Source organism: Gigantopelta aegis, unplaced genomic scaffold, assembly GCF_016097555.1.
Source record: "Gigantopelta aegis isolate Gae_Host unplaced genomic scaffold, Gae_host_genome ctg2253_pilon_pilon:::debris, whole genome shotgun sequence".
Classification (NCBI taxonomy): Eukaryota; Metazoa; Mollusca; class Gastropoda; order Neomphalida; family Peltospiridae; genus Gigantopelta; species Gigantopelta aegis.
The window spans coordinates 54,960-77,738 of record NW_024532882.1 but is presented as its reverse complement, the minus strand read 5'-3'; the positions used below and the strand labels follow the sequence as shown (position 1 = coordinate 77,738).

At 37.8% G+C, this 22,779-nt stretch overlaps 1 protein-coding gene across 1 annotated transcript in view; it reads left to right on the top strand.

Annotated features, from left to right (window-relative positions):
- Positions 1 to 360: 360 nt before the first annotated feature.
- The window catches only part of LOC121391378, a gene marked incomplete at both ends in the record, with an annotated part of 71,025 nt that continues 48,606 nt past the window's right edge, over positions 361 to 22,779 (top strand). Inside the window, 2 exons of the mRNA XM_041523032.1 lie at positions 361 to 498; positions 2,387 to 2,656. Of these exons, the coding sequence (XP_041378966.1) occupies positions 361 to 498; positions 2,387 to 2,656 (408 nt within the window). The remainder of the gene's footprint in view (positions 499 to 2,386; positions 2,657 to 22,779) is intronic.

The window sequence follows — 22,779 nt, the reverse complement described above, 5'->3', positions numbered from 1 at the left end:
TTTCCTATAGGCAGTGCAGGAATTGTGAAATTGTCTGATGTGGTGCTTGTATCGGTCATACATAATTTAACATATTCATTTATTTTGAAGAAGGATCCTCCACCTCAGTTTGAGTACTCTCAGCATATTCTGACAGACGCCAAATTTGATGGAGTGCAATCATATATCTCATGTATTCATATTTACCATTGTTTGACACCCAGTAGCTGATATCTTTTTCATACTGGGTGTCGCTAAACATTCATTTATTTGTTCATTCAATGATTCATTCATTCATTCGTTACTTACTATTTTATTAATTTATTGTACTGATTGTTCTGCTGCACTGTTCAAATCATATCTATCTGTTTTACATTTTAGAATACACATTTGGACAGTCTTGTCAGGCTACCAGTGAGTGTGGAGAACCTGACACAGACTGCAGCTCAGACGACAATACGGCAAATGTCTGTCGATGTAAAGATGGATTTTATCGTACAACTAATCCATGCACACCAAGTACGTGAGTTGTCTCATTTTGTCAAAACAAGAAGATATTTTATTTCAAACATTTTATTGCATAAGCATGACACAATGGATACATTTAAATATACTAACAGGAAAAGTAAATATACACTATATTAGGTTACTTAAAATATACTAAATTTTATTCCCAATTTTAATTGTACACACCTGTGATATCTATATGTTTTGCACAGTTTTTTAAGCTGTTTTAATTTATCTTTAGAATTTTTACATTGATGTTGATCAACATTTTACTTACACATTTATCTTAGTTTGACACCCAACAGCCAATGTATTTGTTTTTCTAGGTGTTGTTGAACGTTCATTCATTTATATTATCTCATTTTAGGGATCATGTGTGATGGATGCTGGGCATTCATGCGATGCAGCTACAAAATGTTAAATACTTTGTTTCCAGTGAGAACATTCTCATTGTGTGTGTGTGATGTGTCCTTGTACTAATTGCTGGCTGCATGCATCTATTATAGTAATCAAATATTATTTACAAAAAGCTAATTCACCTTTAACCGTTCACTGTTTGTGGCAGTACACCAAATAGTACAGGTATGTTACCAGGTGAATGGCCATTAGATGTCATTTATCTTAAGAGTATCTTAAATGTATCCAACTCACTTTTACTCACTTTTTAAACGAGGTGTAAGATAAATAGTATCATAATCTATAACTGAAACGAATGTAGTCTTCTATTTCTTACATATCCTAAAATATTAGTTGTAAACAAATTTAAACGTCTTTTTCAACTAAAGTTTAGTTAAAAACCTTGTATCTAACTTACAGACTAATCAGTTTCAGGTTAGCCTGTATATCACAGATCAATCATTTTCTATCATGCTTTTTTAATTGGATGGTATGACTGTCACAACTGGGTCACCACCTAGGATATGTCAGCTCTCTACATAAACGTTTATGTCCAGGAGATTGTTTTCTATCGTTATGGATATAGATAAATGTTTCCCTGTGGAAGTAGAGGCATGCTGGGTGGACGCTACAGTAGATATCAGGACAGAAATTAATTAATTAATTAATTGATGGATAGAATATGGGAAAGGTTGAAAGTAAAACCCAAGATGGATCGTGATTATGAATTTTTATAATTGTTTATCACACCGGTAGAGCCAAACCAATCACTTTTCGATTATAATGAGTCTTTAGAACATCACTAGCTCAAGCAGAGGAAGTTGAACTGGTAAAGGTCATTAAGCACAGTGATCTGTCAGAAGATGTTCTCATGAGCATGATGATGGGTGACACAGGGGATGTCCCCGACTTCTTGAAGGATATGTATGATAGGTCAAGAGTGCAGTTGAGCAGTCATGTTATTGCTAGCAGTATACCAAGTATGGTTTTGATTTAAGAGAGTTCACCACAATGGGACTGAACATAAGACAGACACAGAAATGGTTACACAGTTACAGCGAACACTACAATGCTTTTTTTTATGAGAAGGGCTCAGCTAGGAGGCCCATTCACAAAAACTGTTGGACGTGGGTGTGATCCAACCATCCACATCCGAGTGGGCATCAACTCCTTTACTGGTCATTTAATGGCTTAAGATAGTGCATAGAAAATTGAAGGATATCTAACCATTGCCATTGATTGATGAGTATTAGGACACACTGACTGGCCTTATGTGGTTTTTTCAAAACTAAATGCTATAACATGGCATAAACACCAGATAGCTATAAAGAGGATTATGGAAGAAGATAGCATTCGTCAGTCAGTAATTATTGGTGGTGATCTCAGTGTACCCAAAGACTATGATTTGGACACCTTAAAATGGCAGATACAAATGGAAAGACATGCTACATTAGTTGATCTTTGAATAGGCTCATTATACGTGATTGTATTTATTTTATTTCAGTTACCAGCCTAAAGGTTACCGATCTCAGCCTGCAATCATCAACACTTAACTCGTTAACTGTAACCTGGCAACCACCATTGGATACAACACCTGAGTTTAAATATGTTGTGACATGGACACCAGGTCCTGGTAGTGCTGATGTAACCAAGGGAACCAATATGAAGGAAATCACTGGTCTTCAGCCTGGAACAGAGTATTCCATAAACGTGACAACACACATCACTTACAGGACACAGGAAACGGCACCACCTGTGTTAACAGCGAAAACAAGTAGGTACATTTATCTTGATCATGGTTGGCATCTGTATGTGAGTTTGCCAAATCGTGTTTTAAAAGGAATCATAGTGGCGTTTGTATATTTTTGTCTTGATTCATGAACGCAAAATGATAAACATCAAAACATGAAAGAAACAAATGTTAAATTGATCACATTGTCATTGACCAGCGAAAAAACTGTATATATTTTACGTAATGGAATAAATAATATTAAAAAGAAAAGTAATAAAAGTAGGTAGTTATGGACTTATATTCTTTTGAAATTGGACACTGTATTTTATGTACTTTTACAAATTTTAAAGAGTAGTTCTGTTACTATAATCTTTCAAAAATTATTTAAAAAAAAGATATCCATTAATTTTAGGGGATGCAATTTTACCCTATGTACCCTCTGGCAGAAACCCTATATCTGTAGTCTGATTCTGTTTCTGTTTCTATAGGCCTATACTACCAACCCACTTACTTTATGGTAGGCATGCATAGCCCTATGTACAATGACAGCAACACAATACGATAATAAGAAACGTTGATGGTTAGAAGCATAAACACATTATTTTAGAGGAAGCCAACGAAGTGAGACTAGAGGAAGGTGACCAGAATTAAAATTGTCATACCTGTGGTACAGGTATTGATACCCACTGAACACAACTGTAAATATAGGTGATATAATGAGACATACAGAACCACGGCCGAGTTCAGCTTGTAATCAGCTGTATTATGTTGAAGTACTGACACCCTGTATCTATCCTTATTTTAAGGATTATTGGTTGCAGTGGACGTGTAGTTAGAAAGAGTCTGGCACCTAACGTCCATCTTAGGGGTCAGACTCAATTTTGTCCGTAAGCAGATAGACCATTTTCTGTTAATATGGTGTAAATGTGGTGCATAAAATCCCATGTATTTGACATAATATTGGGTAAGATTAAAGGTGCGAGACCACCATATAATCCTGATTCAGAGTGGGAAGCTCTTGGCGTCCAGGCACTACAGACCTGAACACTATAGGCCTACACAGATATAAATATATATGCAGAGATAAACAGTTGAAGATAGATGAACACGATTTGCAGTGAAAATGGCTATGTGTTGTTACTGACATGGTAGATACTTTAGATTTTTATGCAGACATTAATATAAACAGTACTCCATTTCATGTCAACCTGATGAAATTATACTTTCGTAGACCCAATATTCTTTGCACATACATCAGTGTACTTTTCATTAACGATTTTAGTGATTAATGATCTATAGAAAGATAAAACTGAATCAGTGTTCTTGAAGAATGGCATTCCATCTTGACCTAACATGATACACAGGGATGCACAAATTGAAATTCTGCGTAACCCACCCTTTTTTTAAAATAAGAAAATTATATTTTTGATTCTTGTATATTTGTAATAATACATATATAATAAGGATTATGACTGAAATAAAGAAATTAAAAACATTATGAAGAGTTTCTTTATTATTTAAAACAACTTAAGATTTCAAACAGCATCATAATTATACTGATATGAAACTATCCATCTTACAAATTAGGATGGTCACTCACTGGTTTTACATTGTCTTGATTTCATCATCATCATCATCATCATCATCATCATTTTCATCATCAGCAGCAGCAGAATCTTCAAAATCATATGTATCACTGTCATCAATGCATGCATGTAATTTGTCAGAACTAGAGTCACTTTCATTATGGTCCACTCTATGCTTCTTTGGTGGATGTGGGGATGCTTGATCCTGGGGTTTCAAAGCCCATCTCCATTTTGCTGAGTTCAAGTACTTTTCGACACCTCGTTTAACCACAGATTCCTCATAGTCACCTTCTGGGGAAAACTGACTGAAAACTGGTATATTCAGTTTTAGCAAAAGAAGATCTTCCAATGCAGAATTGGAAAGAGTGGAACGTTGTTCTGGCATCATTTTATGTAAACAACTGAAACCATTCTCTACAGTTCCTTGAGCCAATGCAACAACTAAACATAACTCTACCACCAGCAAGATATGTTTAAAGGAATCCTCGTGGTAAGTAAATATTTTTGACCAAAACTGAATTTTGTCACATTTGGATGGATACCTCCTAATGTGTAAAGTTTTCAGTTTGAGGAATTCTTCTTTGGCTGCTTCTAGCGTGAAGGAATGTGTCTTCAGTGGATTACTGAAGTGATCTGCCAGTGTTTCAATTTCTTTCATGCCATATTGTTTATCAGTGAGGTCCCATCGAGTATGATCCACTAATGTCATGTATCTGATTACTTCATTTTTCTTTAGGATGTCACATCTTCTGTTTATGGCTTCTTGAATTTCTCTTACCAATTGTGTTTGAACATGTTTAACTTTCTCTTCACCCTGACTTACTCTACCTTAACACAAATTCTTGATCATGTGTTATTTTGGTAACAAGTTTCTTCTCAAGAGTTTCTTTTTGTCTGTCTTTCAGTTTGGTGGTGTCCCTCGTACTTAAAGTTGATGGCAGATTTGTAGCTGAAGCCTTTATGATAACACTTTCATCTTTCTAGCAGTGGATAAAATTTCGAAATGATTCTGGTTTCTTTGGCTTGGTTCTGCTTACTATGTCATTAAGCATATCATTGCAGTCATCTAAAACATCAAATATATCTGAGATGACGGTACTGACCACTTCCATTGTCAGAGAAACATGGTCAGTTTTTTCTAATATTTCTTGGTATAGGGCAGCACAACCATTGAATTCGTACTGCAGCATTTTCCTTCTGAATCCAGCAATTTTCATTTTCATTTGTGGTGTCACAAGGCCTTGGGTCTCTATGGCATTCTCAGCAAACAATAAGAATACACAATAGTTGTATAAAAAACCCACATAGACCTCGGTCTTTGTGGCTCTGAAATCGTGTTCCATGTACTTTGGGGTATCTACGTATGTTGACTTGTAGTTTTTCTGCAATAAGCTGCATCAATCTCCAATTTTTACCACTGTTTTTGAACAAGTAATTAATGAACGAATTTCATCATTTCGTCAATGTTTTCAAATTCTGGTGATTTACTGAATGCATCCTTAACAGACAGTTCTAACTTGTGAAGGGAACAGTGAATAACATGTAAATGTTTGATATCCTGTTTCAGTGTAGACATAGCACCATTTAGAATGAATGAATGAATGAATGAATGAATGAATGTTTAACGACACCCCAGCACGAAAAATACATCGGCTATTGGGTGTCAAACTATGGTAAAAGCGAAACAAATTTGATAATCAACATCAATATAAAAATTCAACAGTTAAATTAAAACACAGTGTAAAGAACTGTGCAAAAATACAAATATCACAGATGAATCAAATTAAAATTTACAATAAAGTCAGTATCTCGAAGAAATTGTAATAAAAGTTCTGGATGGAATCGAAAGGATTCCATTACATTTCTCTGACCAAATATATCTTTTCGAATTTCTTTCAAAAACTGACACTCCACCAAAATGTGACGCACAGTCAGAGTACACTGACAGTATTCACACTGAGGTGGAGGATCTTTCTTTAAGATAAATGAATGGGTCAAGTGAGTATGACCAATGCGGGCATGACACAAGACTATTTCATCCTTCCTGCACTGTCTGCCACTCTCCCAAGACTGGCTTGATAGCATGAAGCTTGTTCGTAACCTCACCGTCCCAATCACGTTGCCAAATCGAAAAGATAAATTGGTTGATGTTAAGTTTAAAATCAGTATAAGGCACACCAACCCTGGCATGAGGCAAATCCAAAGCAGACTTGGCAGCTGAATCTGCCTGTTCATTGCCCCTGATGCCAACATGGCTGGGTACCCAACAAAATACAATGTCTTTATTGGCAATAGATAAAAAGACACACTTTCGTATCACCATCCCAATTAAGGGATGGTCCAGCTTCATATTACGTAAAGCTTGGAGACACGAAAGTGAATCTGTAAAAATAATAAATTTGGATGCTATTGAATCTTTAATTTCTTCTAAGGCTTTAATAACTGCCCAAACTTCAGCACTAAAGATTGATGCTGAGTCAGGCAGTCGCATGGAAAGTATTGTATCTGATGGAAAAACTGTAGCACAAGCCACAGAATTTCCATCCCGTGATCCATCTGTATACACAGGAATGTAATCACGGTACTTGTCTTGAATTTCCATGAAAAACTGTTTATAAATAACAGCATCTGTGCGATCTTTCTTCAGATGCGCCAGATCAAATACAATTTTAGGTGGTGTAAGACACCAAGGTGGTAAAACAAAATATGAAGGAGTTTCCAAAGTGTCATTTAAATCAATGTTGGAAAGCGACAAAAAACGCTTAATGCGAAGACCAAATGTACGAATAGCATTTAGCCTTGCATCAAACAACTTCACATATTTGTTGTCAAACACCGCATCATGTGCTGGATGTTTCGGTAAAGAATTAATCTTGGCAGCATACTGCAGAGAAAGCTTGGCACGTCTAGCACCCAAACAAGGTTCGTGTGCATCAACGTACAAGCTCTCTACAGGAGATGTTCTAAATGCACCAAGACAAAGCCTTATTGTGTATAGGATCTAGCATCTGCAAGTAAGACTTGCGTGCCGACCCATACACAATGGATCCATAATCAAGTTTAGACCTGACAAGAGATCTATACAGACGGAGCATAACCTTGCGGTCTGCTCCCCATTCCGTATTACCAATAACTTTTAAAATATTAAGAACTTTCAAGCCCTTCTTTTTAACATATTTGAGATGGGGCACAAAAGATAGTTTCCTGTCAAATATAACCCCCAGAAATTTAGTCTCCTCCACAACTGGAATTGGATTTTTGTCCAGAAACAACTGTGGATCTAAGTGGAGACCTCTTTTCTGGCAGATATGCATACAAACCGTTTTTGCCTTTGAGAATCTAAATCCATTGTCAGTTGCCCATTGATGAAGTTTATTCAAACAAAGCTGCAACTTACGTTCAATGATACTCATATTGGACGATCTGTAACAAATCTGAAAATCATCGACATATAACGAGCAATCCACACCAGGTGTTAAACACTGGGAGATGCTGTTAATTTTCACAGAAAATAAAGTTACAGACAGGATACTACCTTGAGGCACACCCATCTCCTATGGGTGAATGTCAGACAATGTCGACCCCACCCGAACTTTAAAAGATCTATCTTTTAAAAATTGTAAAATAAAAACAGGAAGTCGACCTCTCAGGCCCATGCCATGGAGGTCGTTTAAAATCCCATACTTCCACGTGGTATCGTAAGCTTTCTCCAAATCAAAAAACAATGAAACCAAGTGCTGATTATGGATGAAACGTTTCAAATCTAACAAGATGATCAACCGTGCTACATCTAGATCTGAACCCACATTGCACGTTAGTGAGCAATTTGTGAGATTCAAGATACCAGACAAGTCTACGATTGATCATGCATTCCATGGTTTTACAAATGCAACTTGTCAAAGCGATAGGGCGATAACTAGTAGGATTGGTTGGATCCTTACCAGGCTTGGGAATAGGAATAATAATAGCTTTCCTCCAATCAGAAGGAAAGTCTCCAGAAATCCAGCTGTTATTAAAAATATTCAAAAGAACCATCAACAATGATTCAGGTAAATGTTTTAATAACTGATAATGAATTTCATCTGGACCTACTGATGTATCATGGGCTCTAAGAAGAGCATCCTGCAATTCCTCCATAGAGAAATGCCTGTTGTACACTTCAGCATTTTCGGATGAAAAATTAATGGACTGCTTTTCAGCTTTAGTTCGGACATATTTAAAGGCATCTGTACTGAAAGCAGAAGATGAGTTATGAGAAAAATTGTCTGCCAATGCATTGGCAATGTCACGATGAGACGTGACATCTGTGTCATTAACAGACAAATGATGAACTGTATTACTAGAATCTTTACCTTTGATTTTACGGATCCTATTCCAGACAGATTTTACTGATGTGTGTGAATTCAACTTGGAGACAAAAGTTCTCCAAGATGATTTCTTACTCTGTCTAATCTCTCTGCGAGCCTTAGCCCTAGCAATACGAAATGCATCCAGGTTGTCTGCTGTAGGTTCACGTTTGAACCGCTCAAGCAACCTGTTTCGCTCTTTGAATGCATTTTTGCACGTATCATTAAACCATGGTTTATTGAAACGCTTTGGCACTGCCGAAGTCTTAGGAATAGTTTCATCTGCATTGTCCTTCAAGATGGAAGTGAACAAAGACATGGGATCATCAGCATCAGTAATGGTAAATTGTTGCAGACGAGTGCTGCACAGATGCTGAAACTGACCCCAATTTGCCTTCGCCAACTTCCACCTTTGAACCCTTTCAAGTGATGGTGGTCCATCATTCTCCAAAATAATGGGAAAGTGGTCACTACCACAAAGGTCTGAACCAACTTTCCAGGAGAAATCAAGAAAAAGTGAAGGACTACAAAGGGTTAAATCTATAGAAGTGAAAGAACCACTTGCAGAATGAAAATATGTATGACTTTTATCATTGAAGAAAAGTAAGTCATTTTTGAGAATTAAGTCTTCGATTTGTGTTTACCTCTAATATTTACATCCTCACATCCCCACAAAGTGTGGTGACAATTAAAATCTCCCATAATAATAAATGGAGTAGGGAGCTGATCAATAAGACATTGAAAGTCCCTAGGATGAAAACTAAAATGGTTTCGAGGTGGCAAGTAAACCGAACACAGTTATAGTTTTATGAGCCGTGACCTTTACAGCCACAGCTTGTAAATTTGTAATTAATGCTACTATACTCTGAGGAGTGTTTTCATTAACAAGAATGGAAACACACCCAGATGCTCTATTTTCAGTTTCTTGAAATTTATGATAGAGGTTAAATCCTCTCATAGTAATATGATCAGTGTCCTTCAAGAACGTTTCCTGAAGACACACTGCAAGAGGATTATGTTTTTGAATTAAAAGACTTAATTCATCAAAATTGGGCCTAAGCCCACGGCAGTTCCATTGGATGACTTTATTTTCCATCGGGAGGAAGTATGGGCTTTATCTTTGGCTTTGCTGGTGGTCTTTGTGATCGGCAATGATCTGGAGATGAAACCTCCATATCATCATCACCAATATCAGCCAAAGTTTCGTACATATTGCTGATCGGGACCGAACGCAGTTCGATCATTTTCAGCCGACCTGAAAGTACTTCTTTTGTTTTCTTTGTGTCATTACCTGTCTTAGGGAGACTAGTGCTCGACCTATTTGGTGGATTTGTAACATCAAATGACACTTGGGTTTCCATTTCTTTGTGCTGGGGAGTAACTTTGTTTTTTTGTGATGCTTTGCGCACCTGTTTTTGAGCCTTCTCAATGTCAGACAGTTTTTTGTATTTGGCATCATCACAATGCCAGGTTAATTCTGTGTTAACTCCAACACTTTTAGTGGCGACTTTGGCAGCAACTGCAGCTGCATATGACTTGCCAACCACTGTTGGTGTTGCTGTTTCCACCAACCTCCTGGCATCCATGAAAGATAACTTATTTTGTACCTTTACCTGCTGAACCCGTTTTTCCAGTTTCCACCGTGGACACTCTCGCGAGTATGCACAGTGGTTGCCTTTGCAGTTAAGACAAAGTATATCGTTTGTACACGTCTTGCTATCATGGTCAAAAAGACCACATCAGCCACATGTAAGTTTCCCACGACACGTGTTCTGACCATGGTTACCTCTGGCATTTGAAGCAACGCAAGGGGTTTGGAATAAAGGGTTCAACAGGAATACTAAGGTAACCAGCCTTGACAGATTGGGGAAGGGTAGGGATGTTAAATGTTAGGATAAAAGTATTCGTCGGTAACAATTCATTGCTCCGATGAACCTTTATCCTCCTCACAGCAGTAACACCCTGCGAACATAGATTTTGGCATATCTCATCCTCACTAACTCCTTCCAGATCCCTGCATCTGATCACTCCCTTAGACGAGTTAAGGGAGGTATGCGGAGTGACCTTAATGGATAAGGTACAAAAAACTGTAGACTTGAGAAGACAAGTTGAGTGTTTTTCGGTTGAACATTCAATCAATAATCCATTCTTTATTTTTTTTACTGATTTAGGCTCACCAGCCAAGCCAACAATTGCCTTTTGAATGGCAAACGGGGATAATTTGTTCAAGGCCCCATCATCAGTAGAACTGATGACAAGAAACCTTGGCCAATTTTGTGAAGAAATCACTTTGGATTTCTTCACATTTGTTCTTGATGCCATGGACTCCTCGTCCGAAGACAAGAAGTACGAAACTTCGGTGTGGACGCTTTTCAGGGTCCCATCAGAATTTGGAATTAAATTTTGGATGATATTCATATTAATAATTCAAATGTTCATCAACCATGTCCCCCACCCACCACCGAGTCCAACAAAGGGGACATGGTGCTGCGGATAACCAGCAGACAGCCATGCCAGGGATACATGATTGATATACTTGGGCAATATACAAACAATAAATCACCCAAATGACCCTAGCCACCGCCCCAAGAGCAACAAATACACATGGTAAATTAAACAATGCTTGTTCTTGGCTAGATGAAAGAAACAAAGGTTGTTTTCTCTTGAGCTTGACATGACCAGCCGATTGATCAGGTCGGGCCTCCCTGACCACCCGTCTGGCTGAACTCCAGGCCAAAGTGGTGTGTTGCCAGAAAACATACCCGCAGATATGCACCCAACTCAACCACCAGGATCCCATCATCCAGCATTACGGGATGCACCTCACGGCCAACAAGGTGCCTCATACGAGGAGTTGTGCATTTATTGGCCATTCTATAAAAGAATGTTCACCCCTGCACCACGGTGAGGTTAATGCACACGCAGGGGTAGCACCATTTAGTACACCCATATTAACAGATGCCCCATCTGCACAAACAGATATCATTTTAATGGAGTCTTTATCTGTGATGGTAATGCCATATTCTGCAATGCCTAAAAGATAAACCTTTTTTTACACTACTAGCATCAGTTCCTCCAAAATCTTTCATTCGTTGACATTTCAGTATAACACAAATAGGTTTACCATTTTTCACAACTTTGGCATAAATCAGTTCTTTCTCTTCTTTTGTTTTCCTTGCTTCGGATCCATCACATAACCCAGATATAAACTTAGCATCTTCTAAAAGTTCTTTAATATCTTCTCACACCACGTCGGCCATAGCACTTATCATCATAGTACAAGCTGTTCGGTTCGATTTACCATCCAACAGTTTCAAAGCATTTTTCTTTTGCAACTTTACCAAACCCGAGAATTTTTTGTATGCAGCTTCTTAGTTATAAAGGTCAGGGTTTGTTTGTTTTACTATAGTACGCATCATGGCAATCGGCACCTACGTTTTCAGCAATAACTTTACTTCTAAAGAGTTAGGATAAAAATGTAAATGGTTTTGGAAATAGATAGGAGGGTACTTTTTTGTACCAATTTTCGGGCAAAAATATTAATAAATTTTGTATGAGCAAAAAAAAGGTTTTTAGCAGTGTTTTTCGTCATTTTTGCTACTTTTCATTTGCCATTCAGTTACCATAGCAACACCATATTACAAGAAAAGTTATGAAGTTAAATACCTCTGTATATTATGTACATTGTGCATAAAGACTAAAAGTCAGTTATTCTGATTTTGTGCCGAATTATTCAATTCAAAACCATGGTCTTTTGATGTGCCAATTGTCGTGACATGTACTATAGGATAATTTGACAGGCGGAGTTAGGGAAATCTGCAGTATTGTTCGAGTGGCAATGCAACAATACTGAACAGGAAAGAATGACGAATCGTCCGCATCCCCCGCACAATACCCATCACTGTTGATGTAGTGAGTGGCGTTTTATTTTCAACGATGAGCAAAATATCGTTCAGCACTGCTGCGCACAAAATTCGCGTGAACGGAAAATGGGTTACGCAAGGACGGTTTTGCGCGACCCTCACACAAATGAAACGGTCATTCACACAAACTGTGCAGTCCTGGTACAGACAGAACGTCTATGATGTATAGGTAAGTGCAGAATGCAAAACTTGCATGTAACTAACACAACTTCAAAAATAAACTTCAAAACCTGTAATGATACACGGACTTGATACACCCTGAAATTTACCCTAAGCGACTATAGCCACGACACTTTTATCAGTGTTGGGAAGTTGCCAAGACTACAAGAAGCAAAACTCACAGACTGACCATATAATTGTTATATATGATTTTACAATCTGGAATATTTAAGTCATTTAGTATGTCAAACTAGATTACGACTTCCAGACAGTCAAAGGTATTAATAGGCACTACAACATTGAACGAAAAACGTTTCAGGCCTTGTGAAATTTAAATAAAATATTAATATTGACAGTGAAAAGATATATAGGATACTATCTATCCCAATATCAAGTGTCTAGTTAATAAAAGCTGTACTTTTTATTTTGTGAAGACAACTGTGTGCCTTTTTCTTCTGGAAACACTCCTCATGTAACCAATGTTCAGAACATAAAAAGAATGAATGAATGAATGAATGAATGTTTAACGACACCCCAGCACGAAAAATACATCGGCTATTGGGTGTCAAACTATGGTAATGCAAACAAATAAATAAAGTGATGACCAACATCAATATAAAAATTCCAAGTTTAAACAAAAAACAGTGTAAAGAACTGTGCAAAAATACAAATACAAATATCACAGAATTTTACGGACACCGAATTTTACTCCAAACTTCAATTTGTGCTGTATTGGCCATTCTCAAAGAGAATGTTACACCCCTGCACCACGGTGAGGTTACAGCACACGCAGGGGCATAAAAAGAAATTGTGATTTTTGTATGCTTTCATATTACAAAGTATCCATTATAATTATCAACCAATAAATAAGGTTCTTTTCTAATATACATATAGTCCATTTTATAACATGAAGCTAAGTAAACATACATGGATTGCAGGTCTGTGTGAAGGATATCTACTAACGGGGCAGTCTCTAGCGGTGGGTCACAAGCAACATATTTGTTTATCATTATTTATATATTAGCACATAAAAAAACGCACATTTTCGTCCTCGAGTAGTGGAGCACAGGTCCCTATCCCCGGACTTTTTAACAAATACTTCCAAAGTCCCTATATCAGAACTACAACAGCATCATTATTTTTTTTTGTATGAACTATGTGTTTGGATACACACACTACTAATTGTGTAAATCGCGGCTTTGACATGGAATAGCTGATAAGTTCCACACATTTTGATATACTTTTATCGAGCCATAATTTATTTATCTAATCATTTATAAAACCATATTTTATTTATTGAATCTTTCTGTTTGTTTAATGTATTTTGGAACATAATGAAATATTTGCTTCTTTGTGTCGTTACTTAATGTGGTTCTACCGTTTAGTACTACCTGGAGGTTTATTGGTACAAATGCACTTAAAAAGTCTAATAGATGTTGTCTTTGCTGGGTATAAAGTTTACACTGAAAGAAGTAATGGAAGCTGCTCTCGTAATGATACCCACATTTGCAGGATGGATCTGTAACTATAGTACACAGCGATACAAATCAGCATTTAAGATACTACAATTAAGCGTGCCTTAATCGTGTATGTAAGATATTTTCCTTTCGATTTCCACATAAGTGGAACGAAGAAGGCACCTTGTAATCTTCAGGTGCAACTGTGTTTGTAAAGGTTGAAATTTGCTCCCAGTTTCTAATTTCTAATGGCAAGGTGTTCCACTGAGCAATAGTCGAATGAAAAAAGAATAGTTTTAATATATTAGTTCTGGCAAACGAAATAGATATGTCATTTTGGTTTCTTAGTCTATACCCAAACAAAAATGCATGCTTGCGGCTAGGTAGTCACAAGGTTGTTACAAGGTAGTACAAGCAATGCAAGCTACATGTATTTGCAAGCTAACATTTAGCTCGCATAAAGTAGTCAGTAATTCTGCAAGCTTGCCGCATGCATGTTTTCATTTTTGCAAGCTTGCTGCATGTATATCATCAACTGTGCAAGCATGTCTACTCTTGTGGAAGCTTGCTGCATGTATATCTTCAACTGTGCAAGCATGTCTACTCTTGTGCAAGCTTGCTGCATGTATATCTTCAACTGTGAAAGCATGTCTACTCTTGTGCAAGCTTGCTGCAAAGTGAAAGCATGTCTACTCAAGCTTGCTGTGTATATCAAACTGTGAAAGCATGTCTACATTGTGCAAGCTTGCTGCATGTATATCATGTGAAAGCATGTCTACACTTGTGCAAGCTTGCTGCATGTATATCATCAACTGTGAAAGCTGTGTGCAAGCATGTATATCTAACTGTGAAAGCATGTCTACACTTGTGGAAGCTTGCTGCATGTATATCTTCAACTGTGCAAGCATGTCTACTCTTGTGCAAGCTTGCTGCATGTATATCTTCAACTGTGAAAGCATGTCTACTCTTGTGCAAGCTTGCTGCATGTATATCATCAACTGTGAAAGCATGTCTACTCTTGTGCAAGCTTGCTGCATGTATATCGTCAACTGTGAAAGCATGTCTACACTTGTGCAAGCTTGCTGCATGTATATCTTCAACTGTGAAAGCATGTCTACACTTGTGCAAGCTTGCTGCATGTATATCATCAACTGTGAAAGCATGTCTACACTTGTGCAAGCTTGCTGCATGTATATCATCAACTGTGAAAGCATGTCTACTCTTGTGGAAGCTTGCTGCATGTATATCTTCAACTGTGAAAGCATGTCTACTCTTGTGGAAGCTTGCTGCATGTATATCTTCAACTGTGAAAGCATGTCTACTCTTGTGGAAGCTTGCTGCATGTATATCTTCAACTGTGAAAGCATGTCTACACTTGTGGAAGCTTGCTGCATGTATATCATCAACTGTGAAAGCATGTCTACACTTGTGCAAGCTTGCTGCATGTATATCATCAACTGTGAAAGCATGTCTACTCTTGTGGAAGCTTGCTGCATGTATATCATCAACTGTGAAAGCATGTCTACTCTTGTGCAAGCTTGCTGCATGTATATCTTCAACTGTGCAAGCATGTCTACTCTTGTGGAAGCTTGCTGCATGTATATCTTCAACTGTGAAAGCATGTCTACTCTTGTGGAAGCTTGCTGCATGTATATCTTCAACTGTGAAAGCATGTCTACACTTGTGGAAGCTTGCTGCATGTATATCATCAACTGTGCAAGCATGTCTACACTTGTGGAAGCTTGCTGCATGTATATCATCAACTGAAAGCATGTCTACACTTGTGGAAGCTTGCTGCATGTATATCATCAACTGTGAAAGCATGTCTACTCTTGTGGAAGCTTGCTGCATGTATATCATCAACTGTGAAAGCATGTCTACTCTTGTGCAAGCTTGCTGCATGTATATCTTCAACTGTGCAAGCATGTCTACTCTTGTGCAAGCTTGCTGCATGTATATCTTCAACTGTGAAAGCATGTCTACTCTTGTGGAAGCTTGCTGCATGTATATCTTCAACTGTGAAAGCATGTCTACACTTGTGGAAGCTTGCTGCATGTATATCATCAACTGAAAGCATGTCTACACTTGTGGAAGCTTGCTGCATGTATATCATCAACTGTGCAAGCATGTCTACTCTTGTGGAAGGTTGCGCAAGGTTCCACACAAGAAAGGCTTAGTTTGTGTAGTTGAATTTGAACAGAAAAAGCTAATTAAGTCCAAATCATTTTCATGGTTATTTTTTGTAAATTCATAACTTCTCACATGATTTATCAAATTCAGTGGGAACAGTGGCTAAACAACCAAACATACATGTAACAGATTTAGATAGTATTTACAATAGTAATAAAAACACAATTAATATTAATACATGTATATACGCAAGATAATGTAATATGGTTAAAACAGGATCATCTTGTAATTATTGGATTTTCAATTGGCCCCAAAAATAACAACATATGCATGGCCATGAGAGGATATAACTTGGGTCATGTTTAGTTGAAATTAGCCTGGTGGAATTTGAGAAGATGTTGAAAATGTCTGAACCAATCAGAGGCCAGGTGGGCCATCTTGGATTTTGCATCAGCCTGAAAAATAACAATACTTGATCAGGGCCATGAGAGGATCATTTGTAATATATTTGGTTGAAATCTGCTTGTACGTGGACCATGAAAAGTAAAAAACAACTCATTCAATCAAAGGCCAGATCAGCCTTCTTGGATTTTGAAACTGTGCTAGATATTGTTAGCTTAGCTTAGTAACTGGTTTAATGTGTCCATATACCACTAGGGTTTCGAACATGCCTATCCCGAGTCCGGCCTCCGATAGGATCGGGGATCTGACTCGGGACAGGGATAACCTAACAAATAGGGGAAATTTTGAATATTAACACCAAAAGTATAAAAAGGGGAGAATTGGGGTTAAAAAGTTTTGGCTGCGCCCTTAAAGAAAAATATCAACATTCCTAACCTATATAAATTATTAATATAATATATTTTCGGTGCAAGTTAGATGGGCTGGTCTAAAATTAATAATAATTCTTAAACAATATTCATTAAGCCCATGGGAGGTTAAGAGGAAAGGGGCTGCCAGTCATATTTTAAACATTGGTGTGACCAGGTGAGGGTCGGGAGGGACTGGAGGCCGGCCCTACACAAAACCTAAGGCCAAACTGCCTATGCATATAGCCCCAAAGAATGCCCTAACTCCCGGCATCCCATCACCCCCCCCCCCCCCCCCCCCACCCCATGTCCAACCGCAGTTATAAGAGTTTATAAAGGGTTATAAGAGTTTAATTGCTGGTGCCACTAGGAGAGTGGCGCAAAAAATCCAGCAATGATTAATTTAATATTTCGTTTTAAGTACCAAGCCTGCCAGAAGGAGAGAGGTGAACCCGGCCGATCCATGGAAAAACAGGCGACTCCTCAGTTGTCCTCCAAAACAACACGATTACATTATTTAGAAGACACGGCGAACACTTTAATCTATAATACCTAGGGCAGTAGACTAGGTAATATTAACCAAGCCCTGTTAAATTACATATTTATTTTTTTTTTTTATTAAAAATATAAAATAATGATTAAAATATGGGTAAAATATACATAAACATAAACCTATCAAATTTATTTACAAAAAAAATAAAATAATAATAATAATAATAAAAAAAAAAAAATAAAAAAATAAAAGGAAAACAACTCCCCCCAAAAAACAAACAACCAAAGCCAAAATTAAAAGACACACATATTTATAACATGCAATACCGAGCAATACACTTACACTCACACACTTGCATACCACAAACACATAACATATATACACAGCTAAAAGAAATGTCCCCATCCAGCCACCATAAACATTTGGTAGAGCTGGTAGAGACATATAAATTGATTAAAAAGAATAAATGTTAAATAATATCTTTAATTATTAAAAAGCAATCTTAGTTGGAGTTATCTCCTTTGATGTATTGGGTAAAAGTAATCGCCCTTGTTTTTCACTCTTCCTTCTCCTTTTATATTTCTCAAGTAAAATTGTGTTTTACTTTTTAAGTTTGTGTTTCTGATCAGTAACTATTAGTGCGGCAACTATTCTCTTAACTGGCGTGGTGGCAGCAGGTATCGAAACCATGCATCTGAACACAACCAGACTTTCCCATAAGCTGTCCTGTATAGTTTTACTACGTCATGTAGCTGATCGGTTCGACGTTTAGCTCGCCTGTAACACACATTCTTTCATGTACTTCTACAACACAACCACACCATGGCACAGACACGCCGCACCCCAAAACAATGGTCTCTAACAAAAGTAGAAACAGTTAATTCATTCGAAAACTGGCATCAAAATATAATGTACACGTTGTCACTCGATCCCAACTTCAGCTGTTTCCTGGCCGATGGATATACGTGGAATAAAAGTCCCGTACAGAACCCACGAGAGGTTTCGCTGACGATGGTGAACATATCCCAGTAAGACAACGTCTTACAGCTCAACAGAAAAGCAACTACTTAGACTTGATGTTGGGACAAATTGCAAATTATTGCCTCATCATATCTTGCAACACCATAATCAAAACATCCACATCTCTGCCTTGTATCTGGCAGTCAATATGCCTACATTTTAGCTTCCAATCCACCACGGGTCATTTTCTAGATTTCGCTGAAATTCAACTACAGCCAGAGGAAAGACCGGAAGATCTCTTTCATCGCCTAACTGCATTTGTAGAAGACAATCTACTCACACACAACAGCGGCATCACTCATCATGGTGACCAGGCTGCTGAAGATGAGGAAATGTCTCCATCTCTTGAGAACTTCATTGTTCTCCACTGGCTGAGACTTGTCAATAAAGACCTATACCTAGACTTGTCAAACAAAGGTATGGCACAGAACTTAGATCAAGAACTTTAGCATCAAACAAGCCAGAAATATCACAAGCTTTGCCATCATTAATCGATGAATTACGCACGTCTGAAGATGCAAAGGTCAAGCGCTCCACTGCATGGTGGTCGCAACAAATACCCAGACACCAACAGGCTAAGCATTTTACCTCCCATATGCAAAGCAGCAGACTGTTCCTATGATCATTTCCTGAGCTGTTGCAAACACCTTCCTGAAAGTGATCACAAATTCCTTCTAAAAGCTCGACAAATAATCAACATAGCTGACAACCAGGACTCTGCAGACACTGATGACAATGAACAAAACAAATCGCTATCTGAATCTCACCAGTCTTCTAGTGCTTCTACACTGAGAGTGCAGATCAGACACTCACCCTACATAAATGTGTTTTACAAACATAACAATGTTCGAGTAACTCTTGACACCGTCGCCACTGGAAACATGGTCAGGTTATCAACTGCACAAGCACTGGGATTCCACATCAAGAAAACCTCACAATCAGCTCACCAAGCAGATGGCTCATCTCCCTTGAATGTGATTGGAGAAACTACTGCCACTTTCTGTCGGGGAGATAACGAATTCCATTTTGAAGGCTTGATCGTGGAACAACTAGATGTAGACATACTTGCTGGCACACCATTTATGGAAAGTATGAACATCGGCATTCGACCTGTAAGCTAGACGTCAAATAAGTCTTAAAGATGGTACACTTGTTCACTACGGCTCTACAACTGAAACAAAGGATCAACACACCATTCACCGAGCTTGTGTACTCAGAGCACTACCCACTACTACCACAGTGTGGCCCGGTGACTATGTTGAAATAGCAGTGCCTAATGACTACGCACTTCAAGATGATTTGTATGCTGTAGAACCATGAACTGATAACATTCATGCTACTCAATCCAAAACATGGCCTCCACACAGTCTCCTCCAAAGCGTATCCGGGAGAATTCGCACACCAAACACAACCAACAGTCCACAACTCCTGAGGAAAAATGAAAATTTTTGCCAAATTCGACCAGTATTCATCCTAGAAGTTGTCAATGTCAGTGACAAACCACATCTCCCCAGAACATATACCAAACATATTAAATCTCATTTATAATACAGGGTAAAAGATAATGCAGTAGAAACAGACTAAAAGTAGAACTTTGCGTGCTTTAATAAACTAGTCTGGGAGTAGCAGTCTTTGTGGTGATGCAAGAGGGATGGAATAAACTTTGTGGTGATACAAGAGGGGTGAAATTCCCAGAAAATTATTTCCTCGAGAGTTGCTGCTCTTCTAGATAGAGATCTATGGAATCATCAACTGTTTTGCCAAATGTTCATTCGACTCTGCTTTGTGCAGAGATATGGCCCTGATCATGTATTACGGTTGTGTCATTCAGATTACCTTGGATGTTCCATCAATTGCCTTAAAATCACCACCAAAAAAGAAGAGTTAACCTATGATGGTAATTTGTTTTAATGCACTTTTACCCCTAATAAAGTGTTATTTGTGATGGTATAGGTTTAAAACTGAATAAATTAATATGTTTTTATATGAATTTGATCTTTATTCATTATGTTGGCACTGTCAAAATATAGAACATGTTCTAGGTCTTCTGCTGCCAGATCTATAGTTCGCACCAACATAGATGTGGTGTATTTTGTCACATTCGATTCAGTATCAGTGTTTCTTTTTTAACTAGTACCATACTCACCAGACCCTAAAATCGATGGTCACCCAACGGACTACCTTTGTAAAATTCAGGCCTCCCAGACCTATATTTCCTATATTTTTTATAGAATCCTATAAAACTCCTATATTGTGATTGATTTCCTATATTTCCTATATTTGACTCGATTGCTTTGCCTAAATGCCGATGAATAAAATATGTTACTGAGTTATATTCGCAGTGAAAGGTAGCCACCCTGTCAGAAATTCAGAAGGTACTTTGAATGTGGGAGATGTGTATCAAGTGCCAATCAAGATACTGCTCACCTGATGAGGTGAGGAGGATGTATTACTGATACAAGATGCACCGACTTTCAAAGTATCCTGGATATGGGCATGGACTGTTGGCACGCCTTGGTATATAATTGTTGAGGTAGTAGATTGTATCTTGTGTACATAAGCAAGGTAAGAACATACCATTATCTTAACAGTAGTCCGGTAGTCTGAGACTACCTGAAAATTAACAGGACTACCTGAAGCTGCAAACACTTAGTCCGTTGCACCACCTGGAATTTTAAAATTTATTTAGCACAGATGTAACGTTTTGTGGATCTCCTGACCTATTTCAAACAGCAGAAACAGAGGCTTGTTCAGAAAACAGTTATACTGAGTAGAACTTTACTGGATCCCATCATGTCACATTCATGTACAGTACACGAAAAGTATTTTGGTCAGAACTGTTACCGCATCCGGTCTAAAATGAACATGTGTGAGTTACACATTTTGTAGTCGATGCAGTCTTTTGCCAAAATACAATCATCTTGAATTCAGAACATAACCGCCGGATTCCTCAAACACTTTCATAGAATGGTAGTTTAATATACCAACGTCACGTCAGAATAAAAGAACTACGAAATTGACCATTATCAGCAAAACAATAATAATAAATCAATTGGCAGTTGTCACAGGTTTTCGTAAAGCGGTACACGCGTCATCAGAGTTAAATTTAGACAAGGTGTGCCAATAGAAATGCCAATACGGAAATTACCGATACGGTGCATATTAATTTCCACTGAGTTACAAAAATGCCATTCCCCCCCCCCCCCACCACCACCACCACCACCATTTTAACGCAAAACAGCTTGCATGTTTCAATCAGTTATTCATCTCAGGTTACATCATTTAATAATATTTATTTTGTTGAATCTATTATCTAACATTAAACAAATGTTTTGATTGAAACAATTATAATAATTCTATATATATATATATATATATATCTACAGTGAGTTTATCAATAATGGATCACAATGAATAAGAGATTGTTCGAGATAAAACAAATAGTTTAAAAATATGGACCACTTGAAACTTCAAGGGACTATCTGAAATGAAAGCCAGGTAGTCCTGTTAACACCCTGAAAAAAAATGGTGAAGATCTAACCCTGATTAGTAATGTAAATGTCTTTAGAAATCCATGTAAAATGCCTATAATCATGACAATCGGTCCAAATTTTCCTATAAAACTCCTATATTTGACCTCAAAATTCCTATAACACTTCTGTATTTTGGTATGCAAATTCCTATATTTCCTATATTTTAATATGTACAAGTGGCTGGGAGGCCTGAAAATTCTTAGTCACCCTTAGCCAATAACTAGACTTAATTTTCAACCCTGGTGCAGTACAACCACCTCAGAGGAAGGGAAGAGTACCCCAGTACTCCAGAAAGCAACTCGGAGAACTTCAACAGATGTTCGACGACCTCGAGGACAAGGGAGTTTTCAAACGTTCTGAAGATGCAGGTATCAAGGTTGAATACATTAACTCTTCATTCCTTGTCAGAAAGCCATCGCCTGGTCACATCATTAGGTGATGTTGGTCATTACACCAAACCTCAGCCGTCCCTGTTACCTGATGTAGATTCAACATTAAGACAAATCGGTCAATGGAAATATATTATCACCACTGATCTGTCCAGCGCTTTCTACCAAATACCACTTGACAAGAATTCCATGAAGTATTGTGGTGTCGCTACTCCGTTTCGCTGTATCTGTGTATACACCCATTTGGCAATGGGTATGCCAGGTTCAGAAACTGCACTAAAGGAACTTATGTGTAGAGTTCTGGGAGATTTATTGACGGA